Source organism: Gouania willdenowi, chromosome 13, assembly GCF_900634775.1.
Source record: "Gouania willdenowi chromosome 13, fGouWil2.1, whole genome shotgun sequence".
Taxonomy (NCBI): domain Eukaryota; kingdom Metazoa; phylum Chordata; class Actinopteri; order Blenniiformes; family Gobiesocidae; genus Gouania; species Gouania willdenowi.
In genome coordinates, this window is record NC_041056.1 from 328,309 (window position 1) to 342,480 (window position 14,172).

Consider the following 14,172-nt stretch of genomic DNA (forward strand, 5'->3'; position numbering starts at 1 on the left):
AATTGCATTTTATGATATCACGAGAATATCGCAAATGCGATTAATCGTTCAGCCTTACTTAATATTCCAACACTCTTTAGAATGATAAAGCTGTCATGTAAACATTGTGTAGTGTTTCACTGACCGAGCTGAGTGCTGCTGTTGTTGATGGACCATCCGATTCGCACCACGTGTGGATCTGGCTCGCTGCTCGGCAGATGCTTCACAGGAATTTCCTCGTTGATCTGTGGAAAAAGAAAAATACATTTTGGCTCAGCTTTAACAACAAAATATGTCATCTGTGAAATGTTTCAGATATTATTCTGCTTAGAAATCAGCACAGAAACCCAAACAGTGTCAAACCAACACAAAACAACAATTATCCTACCTTCATCTCGTAGCACACGCGGCCCTTAGTGACGCCATGGGTCGCTCTAGCTCCGGCCCACAGGTAAGCAAAGCCTTCAATAGTTAATGGGTAACCGTTGTAGCGGTCGCGGGAAACTTTGAAGTGAAGGTCACAATTATCTGTGAAAAAATGCATGCATTTAAAACTTCCTTTTGTTAAAGCCTGCTAATGAATTCTGTGTGTAGGATGTTCATAGAGCAAAGAGTGTGTGTTCAGTTATTGTACACGTGTGTATTCAGTGCAATGGGCCGTGGTAAAAATCTGACAAAACAGTTTAGTAGTGATTAAAGTGGAAAAGGGCCTCTGCACTTTATAAAATAGGTAAATTGTTCAATTCACTGCTGTGTGTTCATAACTTTGTTTAGTTTTTTTACATTTAGAAATCTTTGGAATCAATGTGTTTTGTGTTTATTTACAAAAATAATTTCCAATTTTTGTATTTTCCCATTTATAATCACAATTTTAACACCTTTAACAACTATTTGTGGTTAATTTATGTGTATATTATTTTAGTATTTGAAGATACTCCTATAAATGGCATCAGCATGAGCAAAAATACAAATGTAGATTCTGGTGAACCCTTACATTTGGAGGTGATCTTTGGTTTGGAGGGATTTCATTGGAAACAAGACCAAAGTGCTGAAGTGGTAAATGTTTACACCATTAGGTTGTGTACATGGTCCATAACTAGCTGTGTCATGCATCCACTGCACAACAACCTTTACCCACAACAGCTTCTGGAAATTTTTTCCCAAAATAATATTTTCTTTTAAGCACAAAATTAATGTGATGAGCAGTAAACTGGATTTTAAAGCTTAGTAGAAAGGTTAAAAAAATAAGATGACCACACTCTGTGTAACACAACAATAAGTTAGCTTTTCCCATTACTTACAGGTGTCAATGGTGACGAGAGTGTCATCTATAACTTCTTCCTCGTCTTCAGCTGGAGGCTGTGGTGTCCTGGATCTGTGAAGAGTCAACAAATAGTGAGTCTCAACTCTGAACTTACATTTCCTTAGACTTTCAGATCCGTGAAAGCAGCCGAAATGTATTTAAATAAGTCAGTGTTTTTCCAAACTTGGGGTCGTGAATTTGACATCTGATTGTAGAAGAGCTGAGCGTAAATGGAGTTCAATAAAAATCCAAATTCATCTAGAACTATACAAAATAAGTATACGTAAATTCAATGATGGCTTGTTCAAAGCAAGACAGCAATACTTTTCTGAATTATTGCTAAAAATGTCAACTCTTTTACAATGTTTTCTGTAATTGAAAAGCTCACAACCCCCCCAGATCAGATAGCCCCTGAATTACTGTCAGCTGGAAAATGCAATGAATTTGCTTTATATTTCAATAAAAAATATACAATCAATAAGGTCAAACATCAGAACAAACCAGCAAAATAACAAAAAACATGAACAGCTTCAACCACTGAGGGAGGAGTCAGCTACAATGGAGTTTACAATTGGAGTTTATTACAGTGAACCCAAAAACAATAGAGAAAACTGTTCAGCAGCTGAATCCATCAACATGTTGCCTTTTTTAAAACTGTCACTGATTTGTGTCAGATGATTTTTTTTTTCAAAGACAGTGGATTTGTTATTTTAAGTTGATTATTAATATTAGTTAAACAAATTGATGTGCAATGGAATTTATATAGGTGAAACTAAAAAATAATTATTCTAACTTCTAACTTTTATCATGCACCAAACAACACTATAAGTAATTAACAAGTATTTCTAACTTGTACAAATACATTGCAGTTCATAAAAATAATATTAATAAAAGGCTTCAGTATCGTGATATTACCTGGACTGTGATACTTTGGCTGGTATAGTATCGTGGTTATTCATTTTGATATCGTGACAACTCTATTCAGTTGCCTTGTGTATGAAATGCACTATACAAATAAATTTGCCTTGCCTGAAATGTCTAGTAACTGATTTTAAAAAAGATTTACTGATTAAAATTCAATTACTGTTTGTGTTTTTCTTGTTTAACATTGTGAAAAATAAATAAAAAGACATTGATCAAAAAAAAAAAAAATCAATTATTAATGTATTATTTTTCAAATTAAAACACCAAACACTAAATCTAATTTAATTAAAATAACTGGTGGCTGGGGCCCGCTGTCCTCCGGGCTGTGCTGGCGTCGGGGGTGTCTCATGTCGGAGCTTGGGTGATTGGGGGTGGCCTCCGTGGGAGGGGGGTGCTCTGCTGGCGACGTTGGTGTGGGGTTGCGGTGCCTGGCTAGGGGTGCATGAGTTCGCCTGCCTGTCGGTCCAAGGCTGGCGGGGTGGCCCTGCCTGGGTGGTTGGTGGCGGCCTCTCTCGTCGGGGGGGCCGGGGCCGCCCACCTGTGGAGGGTGCTATGTCGTGGTGTCGTGCGGGCCTGCGCTGGCCCTGGTGTGGGGGCTGGCCTCTCTCCTGCTCGGCCACCGCCTGCTTTGGCGGGGCGGGCCGCTCTGGGCCGGCTGGCTCCTGGGGGATGTGGCTGGTGCCTGGCTCCTACCAGACAGACCTCCTACATGGGCACTTCACATCACTCACTCCCAGCTGGTCTGGCTCACCCACTTGTTGCACCACACTCACATACCCAACCCTTGGGGGGGCTGGGGTTAGAGAGGGCCGCCGCCTGTGCTACTATGTAGTGGCACGGGGGCGGCACTCCCACCTCTGGCTGCCCTACTAATCCCTCCAATTTTAATTACACCTCAACACACCACCTCACGGAGGGTGGGACAACCATTTCCACCCTCCGGAGCTATTGCACCACATACACATATTTACACATAGGCTGGATGGGGAGCACCGCTCCCCTCCATCCACCCTTTTTAATAGCACTTCATACATTCACTAAACACATACATTCACTCAGGGGATAGGGAAGTGCCTCTCCATTGGGGAATGGAGAGGCACCATAAGAGGGTGGTGGGTAACTTCACACATTTGGGCCTGTCAGGTGGGGGCCGGGCCCCTCTGTTGATGGCTGGGCTGCGTGTGGGAATCGGTAGGGCGTGGCGGGGCGGTGGGTCTCTGGGGGGCGTATTGCTGGGGGCTCTTTGGGCGGTGCCGGCCTGGTGGGGCGTGGGGGTGCCCCTTCCCTACGGGTGGGGCTTGGTGCTTGTCTCGTCTCCTGGTAGCCTTGGGGGCGCGCCTCGCGGCGTCTGGGTCTGGAGTGGCCTGCCGCGCCGAGGTGGGGGGTGGGCGCGCTGGGGGCTGCTAGGGCTCATCGCGTGGGCGGCATCAAGGAAAGGCGATCTGGCGCGCTCTGGGGTGCCTGGGAGCCGGCGGGGCAACTTGCAGCAGTTCAGATACTACCACTCACTCATTCCCCCTGTCCACAGCCACCACCATTATAGCTAAGCTTCACACTTGTCACTGTACTGGCTTGATTACACAACATAAGCACAATATATTCTACAACTTCACATCTCACTGTAAAACAATCTATTCTCCCCACCCTTTCTATTTCCTACCTTGAATCTCTCCTCCCTGCTCCCTTTCCCCTCCCCCTCCACTTAGGTGTAACACTGCTCTCCCTTTTTATATCCTCCCTCTAATAAAAGATTTCTTACCCTTCCTTAGGGAGGGCTGGTGATGGTCACAATTAAGCAATAAAATAAATCAATTTATTTTATTGCAATAACAAAACATGCATTGCTGTCATAATGATTGCACTTCTTGTAGTGTTGACCTTTGACAGCATGTGCAGACAAGAGAAAAGAAAAAATAAAAAAATAAATAAATAATTAAATTAACTGAGCAGTAGGGCTGGGCGATATGAACCAATTAGTCATACCTATGCAATACAAGTTGATATTTGAAAATTCAAATAAATTCTTTCCAAAAAACAATCCTGGGTTAAATATGCTGATGCAAAATAAGAACATTTATTAACACAGCTGCACAATGTGGCACTTTAGTCTTTTTCTCCTCTAAGAGACAGCACGTGTGAGTGAGTTCTGTAGTGTGGCTTGTTTAAGGGCAGGTGTGGGTTTGGACGGACTCAATGATCAATCAAACTGTTTTCATGCTGTTCTGAGAAGTAACGAATGCAACAACCCCTAAAACCTGCATTTTAATACAAAATAAGACGTAAAATATATTGATATATTGTTATTTTCTGTATCGCCAAAATAAAAAATTCAATATCTTGAATCTCAATATATTGCTTAATAAACATGATCAAAAACAAATTCTAGAAAAAAAAAAAAGATTTATTAATTAAAAATTGTTGAAGAATTTGAATGTTCATTGGCAGGAGTGAGATACCAACAATAATCCTACGCTGTATGTTTGTTTGCTTTTCATCGTTGCTCATTACACAACCCAACACACAGTCGCTCCGTCAGGTTTCATAAAACGTTATGGTTCACCTTTTCTCCTCTCGATGCTCGTAGTAGCCGTATCGGCTGTCCTCGTGGGGTCTCTTACGGCTGTGTTGTCCGCTCCTGTCGGACTCTGCTTTGACTTCGATCTGACTGGGAACCTCCTCTTCTGGAGGCTTCGTGTCTTCTGGCCTGCTTTCTACAGGTGTGGGCACGACTTCTTGTTTCACTTCTACTTTGATCTCTAAAAAGGACAAAAAGTCAAAGGTAGGATGAGTATTTTTCTGCCTTCAACAATTTATAAATCTTCATAAAAGGTAGAAACAAATGCAACAATCTAACACCAGCTGTAAATATGTTTTTATGATAACAAATTATAGGATAACATTTATCGTGACATAAAGACTGCTATTTAGGGATGTAAAGATATATCCTAAATTGGCTAAAAACCGATGCAAATAAGAGGGAATTAAAAACAATAAAAAACAGCATGTGCTTCGATACTTAGCTTAAACAATGGGGGTGCTGTGATTGAAAACATTTCTTATATTATACATTATATGTTTCTAACTAGGGATGTAACGATTAATCGTAAGGCAGTTAAAAATCGATTCATAGGTACCACGGTTCACATCGATGCTCTGAAAATTGAATCGCAGTACCTTTTTTAACCAGCAGAGGGTGCTATATATTAATCCTTCCGGAAGCGGACGTGGCGGGCGGAATCTGCTACTACTTTCTTTCTGGCCGCCATTTACTGTTAAACATTCTCATAAATGATTCTTTACATCTTTAGCACCGAAAGAATATCTGTAATATTACGTAAATATCTGTAAAAATCACGTTTTTCTATTTGCTCTGTCTGCTAGCATAGCATCTCTTCTTCACTGGTGGAATATCTGCATGCCAACCGACCACTGGGTTACCAGCGCCCTCTGCTGGTCTAAACAAATATTTGACGCCGTCAACGCAGTAAAATTACTGGGTTTTTTTGTTTTTTTTAAAGTCTAATTGTTAAGGCACAAAATACATTTTCAGTTGCACTTTTAAAAAGAAAAAGAACTATTATGTAGTTTTGAATTGAACCAGAATTTAAATTAATAGGCTTCTTCTTCATTTGTATTATTCCTTTATTTATTTCATTCAAGATTTATTTTTAGTTACATTGCATTGTCTTGAATAGTTTATCAAGGGATTCTTTTGACAATGAAAAATAAAAGGAAAATAGTACAGTATTTTTAACCACTAATGTAGTTCAGCATCCACAGGAGGGGAACATTTTTTTAATAAATACAAATTAGGGATGCACCGAAATGAAAATTTGAGTCCGAAGCCAAATAAAATATAATCGCTTAGCCGAATACCGAATGCAGTTAAGTTTTTCACCATTTTTTAAATAGTGCATAAATAGCCAAGAATACATTTTTAGACATGTTTTTTAAAGAAAGTAAATGCTTATTGAATAATGTGTCAGGGTTTAATAATTGCTTATATTGTATATCAGTGGATCAGAGAATGGAGAACAAAAAGAAAAGGTCAGAGTAAAAGGATCTGGAAAAATACTCCAAAAAAATGTTAAGAGCTAAGAAGTATAATTGTAAATAGTTGTAAATATTTTGAGCACAGAGGAAGAAGAATAGAAAAGGCAGGAGAACAAGAGAAGAGGGAAAGAAGAAACAAAATTAGATCATAAAATGAGGTGATCAATACAGTGATTAGGAATGTTAATATATCTTTATTAGGGCAAATCATTGAGTTAATCTCCTCTGTTCTTATTTTATGTCTGTAGTTCCATGTTTCAGTTTGCTGCTAGTGTTTAGAACGTACTGCTGTCCTGCTCTGTAAGTCTGGCAAAGCATTTGGTATTAATGTTTATTACAGTAAACGGACGTGCCCTGATCACATGATCGTTTTAAAGAGCCAATAGCAGAAAAGTGTAGGGTCTTTGAATCTCCGTTTCAACCCGTGTCAAAAGTGCGGATGTCAAACTATAAACCAGTCTTTAAATCATGTTGATAGGCCAAATAAAAGCAGAGTTATGAGGGAAAATGTGCGTCAGTGAGCTATCAGTGCTCCGTGCAGGAAGACGCTGCAAAGCGCGTCTAAAACAAAAGTGAAAGTGTTGTGCAGCAAAAAAGAGCCACGCTGAAACGTCACATCATAGCTTTTTCCTATTGGTAGAGGAGAAGAAGGCCATCGTCCAATCATAATGTCCACATATAGCGGGAATTTTGTTTTCAAGCCACAGGTAAACAGAGAGAGAAAGAGAGAGTGAGTTTAAAGATGATAGTGATTATTACTGTGATTTGACTGTTTAGTTAGTGAGATTAGAGTGTAATGTAATGTCTAGTATATTCGTTTATAGTTTTATATCAATACAATGAGGCACAATTAATTTGTCTTTTACTGTATTTGTGATTCATACTTTTTTATAAATAGTTGTTCATAATCACCAGACATTGCTTCCATTTCACTGTAAATAGCTATTTATAACTGTTTTTATTCATCTGTATATAACTTTTTGAAATACATAGTTTAGATTTGCTATACAAGCAATAAAAATTATTCGCTAAAAATATTTGTGACTTTTATAGTAAAAAAACTACATTTTTTCCACTCAAATTTGAGTTTTTATAGTGGTTTTAGATCCACTGTGTTAATACAGTATGTCATATTAAATAAAATACTTTGGGAGGTTCTCCTGAAAAAAATACTAAACATGCAAGGGTTATGAATTTCCTTATATGAAATATAAAAGTAAAATCAAATGCTGTGAAAAAACAGAAAAACACCTTAGGCCCCAGAGGGTTAAAGTAGCTCTCAGTTCATTTTGAATCAACACATTTTGCTTAAAATATGCGCTACAAATTATTTTATATACTCTGTTAAAATAAAATCTATTTCCATGCCTACTCCTTTAGTTATATATATGAAACTGTCTGTTTGGGCAGAATATTCCATTAAGATGCACAACACTTTATCTGGTGATTTACCTGAAGGAATGACAGGACATGATAGATATCTGCTGAAAATATTGATTGCTTCAGCAAAGAAAGCAATAACTGGTAAATGGTTACAGAAGGATGCTCCTACAGTAGATAACTGGGTTGAAGCTAACAGGGAGATTCATGAGATGGAAAGATTGACCTTCTAACGTCTACAAAAGGAGTCGTACACTGCAAAATGGACAAAACTAATGTTATACTTTCAGATATAAGATCCCCTACACACCCCACCCACACTCTACCTGTGCACTGTAATAAAACATACTCAAAATGCTGTACAAATCCTTCTTTTACCAAACACTGTAAGAATGTCAAAGGTCTAGAAACATTATAGGAAATAATGATTGTCAACGTAGACGCACTGTGACGCTGTTTGTTGCTGTATTGTTTATATTATGGCTTTGTTCTTACAAAAACAAAACACTAATAAATTTCAAGTATTAAAAAAAAAAGAAACTGTCTGATTCTGGCCAAGATGCCATGATATGTATCGGTAATATGTGCCCTTTTTATTTTGCCCCTGTGGAGGTCTCTGCCCGGACCTGCCGTTGCCACATAAATAGTTTTATGCCAAAGAACAAAAATGTTTTAGATATGTCTATTTTAAAGATTTTCACTAAAGCATATGAGGACTCAGATCTTAAATTGATTTATAGATTATACTGCATAAGGACTTTAAGAGACTAAAATGGTAAATACTGATTATATAAAATAAAAATGGGAAAGAGAATCAAATTTAATTTTGGATCATATTTGGCTAAAACATTGCGCCTTTCAGTGGAAAATCACTAGTTCCAAATTATGGAGATGTTTTTGCTGGAAGAGCCTTTGTATGATACTTCATTACACCAGCTCAGAGTTCACATTATTCAGGCACTTCCAGCTGTTGGAGAAACTGTGGTGCCCAGGGAGTGTCACAATAGCATATGTTATGGTCATGCTATTACCATAACATTTTAGAATTTGGTTAAAATCGAATTGAAAATAATTTTAAATCTACAAACAACTTTAACCTGGGACTAACAATTATTTGGCTCGTTATAATCTATTGATAAAGTGACAAAATGTTTCTTCTGTATGGAACATTTTGAAAAATAAATAAATAATTTTACCCTGCACTTTTCAGTTTTAACCATATTTTAATCTGGTAAAATTCACGATGATCAGGATCTGATTTGAAAAAGTGTTAAAATATTTTCGTATCATGTACTTAACTTCTTCACTGCCAGCCATTTTCAGAGCAGCCAACCCCATATGGCCAGGTGTTTTAGATGATTTTCACTGATTTACGACCCACAGAATATTTCATCCTATGACAATCTAAAATCTAGATTTCATTAGAAAAAATATTTTTGTTTCTAATCATCAGTTGAATAGAGGCAAGTTTCTCACAAATCACCAGTTTGTGACAAAAAGCTGAGAAAAACACCTTTTGCTGAAAAACCTATTAGTGACTTTGAAGCAATTTTTTTGCTTTAGTGACACCTCAACATTGGTTTAATTCTATAAAACTACAAAACACTGAGACCAGGCTTTTGATGGCAACATTATTATTTTACTATCTATGTCAGAGTTGAATGGATTTCTTATTGTATTTTGGCGTTCCTCCAAGTCTCTCCCCCCGTCATTCTCCAAAACACGCAACTTCCTCCTCCTCCCGGTCATGCCGAGTGTCACCGCTTGCCCCGTTTTTTGATCGTTTTCTCTCACCATCGTGACTCTCAATAGTCCACTTAGTTCCATACATGCTCTGGTCGAGTGTACGCCACTGAATCAACTCCTGTAGCGCCATTTCCTGTCTCGTAAACTCCTTCCCTCTTCCTCTGAGCTCTGACCATAATGGGTGATCTCTCATCCAAAGGTGCTCTGCTGCCACCTACATGGCACCAGTTGGTCACTACATTATTGTACGAATTAGATATTTACAAAAGACCTGTCAGTCTCCTAGCAACCCCAGCCCCAAAAACACAATTGACGTCTTTGGCAGTCAATGAGTTAATTATAGCGTTAACCAAACACTGACCTGGTGAGGTGTCAACACTCTCTTCCTGGTTCATCACTACAGGCTTGGGTTCCTCCTCAGGCATCTCTTCAACGTTTGTCGTCTCTGCAGGAGCTGTGGCCTCTGGCACACTGTGACTGGACTCTGATGTGGGCTGGCTCTCATAGGGCTCGCCCTCCGCCTCGTCCTCGTAATAACCGCCTGAATCTCGGCCCTCGTCTTCCTCTTCTCGAGGGGCCTCGGCTTTCACGTCGTCCTCACAACTGTTGTCATCAACTGCTTCTGTACAAAACAATACATATATATTGGGAAAGGGTTCCAAGTCAAGTCTGCATTGATGTAATGAATAATTTCTTTGAATTCATATCACATCTTTGCATAGTTTCTTAAAAAATGAATATATAATAAATCCAGTGATTCTGTCACAGCAGAGAGAAGTGCCAAGTCTATATGAACAATGACTTGTTATTCAAGTATGACAGAAAAGTTTCACTTTTATTACAGCTCACTCATTTAAACCACATTTCTTAACATTCCACATGAGAAAATAAGTCATAAAAGTGTGTATGTTTCATGCAAACATCGTATCAACATCAGTATCGTGTTGCAAGCAGAAAAAGTTCCATAGAGACATCTATTTCACACATTTAAAATAAATACATTCAAATGCACAAACGAGGCTAGAAGAAATGCTCTAAACAATAAGAGCAGTGTAAAACAGAATGATTTTCCATAATCAATTCATAGGTGCTGAATTTGATTCTTTTTTTTAAACTAACCTCAGTAGTCCCATGCTATAGTCTTGCGTTAGCAACGTCAACTACAGCACCTGTTCATGAGATAATAGTGACTACAGGTAGGAAGAAGTGATATTTAAGACTTTAACACCACCTTAAAGAAAATTTAAGAACAAACTTATGATGGAAATACAGACTAAAGGGGAAATATATTATTTTACAATTAAAGGCATTGATGTCAGTTAATAATGTACAATAAGGAAAAATGAAAAAAAAAGCAGTTGTTCAAGAACATTCTTCAAATGTGTTTATTAATGTGGAAAGAAAACAAATATATCAACATTGTCCAAAATGACATTTATTGTAACAATTCTCACAACATTTAATATCAGTGGACAATAACCTAGAAATCAAAATTGACTGAACCTGTGAGCAAACCTAACCTTAAAGTGCTTTTATCAGATCCTTCACTGTATAATGCCATATGTGGATCTTTCATGTAAAATTAGGACTTCTAACAAAATGTAAACTAAACTAAAACTGTCTTTTGAAGGAAAAAATAAATTATCAATAAATACAAATAATTCCAGCAAAGAAGCCACTATACCATACTCCTTATATAAATTGTCACTGATCAACCCACATTAGCAACTTAATTTCTGTCCTGGCTAATGAAACTTTATATTTCTATTATGGCCCACCTTAGATATAATGTGAAAAACACAATTTTCATTTGAAATGTTGTGAAAACATACATTTTGGGGCAAGGTAAAAGAGGTAGGTGAGAAGGTAAGGGAAAGAGAAAACTTCAGCCAAACTTTGTTCTCCACCTCCGCTCTGCATCCAACTCACTCTGTTGACTCGCTCCTCAGCAGAGGGAGTTTCTTTTTTTAAATACAAAAACTTTATTGACTAAACGCTGCAGGTGAAGCAAACAGCTGCGTGTCAAATCGCACAACGCAGCCATTTTTTCTGCATGAGAAGAGCGTTCAGTACGTGCTCACCAGAAATTCTTGTGATGACGTGACTAAAGCACATTTAAGACCCATCTAATCAGAATTTAAGACTATTTAAGGACCTGCGGTCACCCTGGATAAAACATTTTTTTTAATTTGTGGAGCTGCGTGACAAACTTCATTTTTTCCCATTATGTCATGGACCACTCTAATCTACATAAACACAAAAACAGAACTGCCAGAAAACTCCAGTCCAAACTAAAATGACAAACTTACAAATTGTCAAGTGGGCACTGAAGAACTCTCCCCACGTGTATGCTGCTGGTTGAATGTCCTTGTGATCCTGTCAGCCATTTATACAGCTCCTCCCCCTCGCCACCTGATTACTGATGTGAATCAGGTGGAGGGGGGGAGGGAGGAAGGGCCAGCTGAAAGGCCAGGAGCCATCAGCCATAAATGGTAAATGGTAAATGGACTAGATTTATATAGCGCTTTATCCCCACACTGAAGCAGTCTCAAAGCGCTTTACATATCAGCTCATTCACCCAATCACTCTCACATTCACACACCAGTGGGACAGGACTGCCATGCAAGGCGCTAGTCGACCACTGGGAGCAACTTAGGGTTCAGTGTCTTGCCCAAGGACACTTCGACACATAGTCAGGTACTGGGATCGAACCCCCAACCTCTCGATCAGAAGACGGCCCACTACCACCTGAGCCACGGTCGCCCTTGTCACTAATTCTGATTAATAACACCATATTAATCAGAATCCAATCAATTCAGGAAATTGGTCATGATACCCAGCTCTAATAATGACAACTATGATAATACTGAGAATTCATATGTAATGCATCCTCACTAATAATAGCTGGACACAATGCTATATACCCACAGATATAGAAAGAGAAATGAATAAATTAAAAACTTATGTTTCTTAAGTTCAACGTGCAATAATGTCCAAAATAATTATTCAGTGGTTGTCAAACTGCCTTCCAATATTATTCTACCTGTCAGTGTCCTACTGGCTACATTTACATGATGGAAGTGATGGAAGTCCTCACCTTGTTCTCCTAGGTCATCCTCTACTTCGCCCTCTCCTTCATCCTCTCCTTCATCCTCTGCCTCCTGCTCTTCCTCCTGGTCTTCCTCCTGGTCTTCCTCTTCCTCTTGTTCTTGGTCCAGGTCTTCCTGGTAGTCTTCCTCCGGCTCCCCTTGCTCTGCAGTATCTCCTTGAGCTTCCGCCTCTAGCGCAGCAGTCAACCTCATCACCAGGTCAGCTTTCAGGCCTTTGGCGTCCAAACCGCGGCGCTGGAGCTCCTCCTTCAGCTCGTTGACTTTTAGCTTCTTAACGTCCATGTTCATGGCAGCGGCAGAGTTGTGGTTGTTCTCTTCTGCAGAGCAAAAACAAGCATTTTCCATGATCCTTGTTTGGTAATCATTGTTTACAAGTAAACAACCGAATAAAGGTAAGTTTACTGCAAACAAAAGAGACACAACACTCAGAAGTGAGGACTACAGAGAGAGAGATTTTTTTTTTTTTTTTTACTGCTGATTTAAAAAGTTTTCACGGCAGATTTAATGTTCCTATAGATTTTTAAACTCTTAAATGTTTTCTGTTACACTTTTTAATCATGTAAAGAACATGGAATTGCACTGAAATGCACTATACAAATACATTTGCCTTGCCTCGAAAACCACATACAATCTTTATAAATTACATAAAAAATATTTGAACTAATGAATAGTGAAAACAACTATATGATGCATACAATTTACGTTTGGATTCAAAACAATTGCTTTTATGACTCCATCGTACAGTGTCCTTGGGTGTTTTGAAAGGTGCTTTTAAATAAAATGTATTGGTTTTTTTTACGGCATCAAATGTGTTCAACTTATTAATACTTAAGGACTCCAAAATATTGTGCGTCAATACAAAGTTTAATAAACATGAATATTAACAAAACAAATTAGAACTTTGGGGTTTTTAATGTTTTTTTTTTTTTTTCAGCTCACAGCCGCTCAGGTCCGTGACGTCAGAGTTGGCGTTATGGCTGCGTTAGCTCCGGCTAGCACCTGGAACAGATACGGGACTAGGATATCAAATTCTACCATTTAGAACAACTCAGTAACATACACTGTAATAAAGCAACAACAAAGATATTCAAACCCCTATTTAACACAAATGAATGTGCTATTTCGGTTTAAATCCACGCTTCGTGTCGATAAAGCTATTAGCCTAGCTACGGCGAGGTTTTCAAGCCGTTGCAGGAAAAGTAGCGGGTTACGAGTGTACACTCTACTTGCACACAAACTACAACCACACACACAGATGTACATGCATGTTACACACTAAATGCATTCAATAGGCAGCTTGTAACTGCGTTATAAACACATAATATAGTCAAATTAGCGAAAGGCCTACCTCCTTCTACGCGAAGCGCGCGGGTAAAGTTGGGGTTGAAGGTGGAGAGAGCCTCACTACCGCCCCCTACCGTCGGAGACTGTACTACACCCAGAATAAAGGGAAATGCAACGCGTCCGTGATTTTTATTTTATTTTATTATTTCTATAAATGTATTCAAACATCACAAGGTCTGTGTTTTTCCTCTGTGTAAATTTTAAATGTAAAATCAAACTAGTTGGTTTTTTCCCGCTGCTGTCAAATAGTTCTCAAGCTCGAAATGCATGCTGGGTAATGTCGTTTTATATTTTGTTTTAAAATTCTAAAACGGCCTCCAAAGTAGGGAATTT

General features: G+C 38.7%; 1 protein-coding gene across 4 annotated transcripts in view; it reads right to left on the reverse strand.

The window, feature by feature from the left end:
- The window catches only part of LOC114474165 (heterogeneous nuclear ribonucleoprotein U-like protein 1), a 28,531-nt gene extending 14,609 nt beyond the window's left edge, over positions 1–13,922 (reverse strand). For 2 of the 4 annotated variants that reach the window (XM_028464249.1, XM_028464247.1), the window contains exons 1-7: positions 13,844–13,922; positions 12,483–12,812; positions 9,747–10,007; positions 4,767–4,962; positions 1,281–1,354; positions 368–507; positions 125–224 (exon numbers count right to left, since the gene is read on the reverse strand). In XM_028464249.1, the coding sequence (XP_028320050.1) occupies positions 125–224; positions 368–507; positions 1,281–1,354; positions 4,767–4,962; positions 9,747–10,007; positions 12,483–12,783 (1,072 nt within the window). In that variant the 5' untranslated portion in view covers positions 12,784–12,812; positions 13,844–13,922. Of the gene's footprint in view, positions 1–124; positions 225–367; positions 508–1,280; positions 1,355–4,766; positions 4,963–9,746; positions 10,008–12,482; positions 12,813–13,434; positions 13,495–13,843 lie in introns of all 4 variants that reach the window. The other 2 variants (XM_028464250.1, XM_028464248.1) reach the window with 2 other exon arrangements.
- Positions 13,923–14,172: the final 250 nt, after the last annotated feature.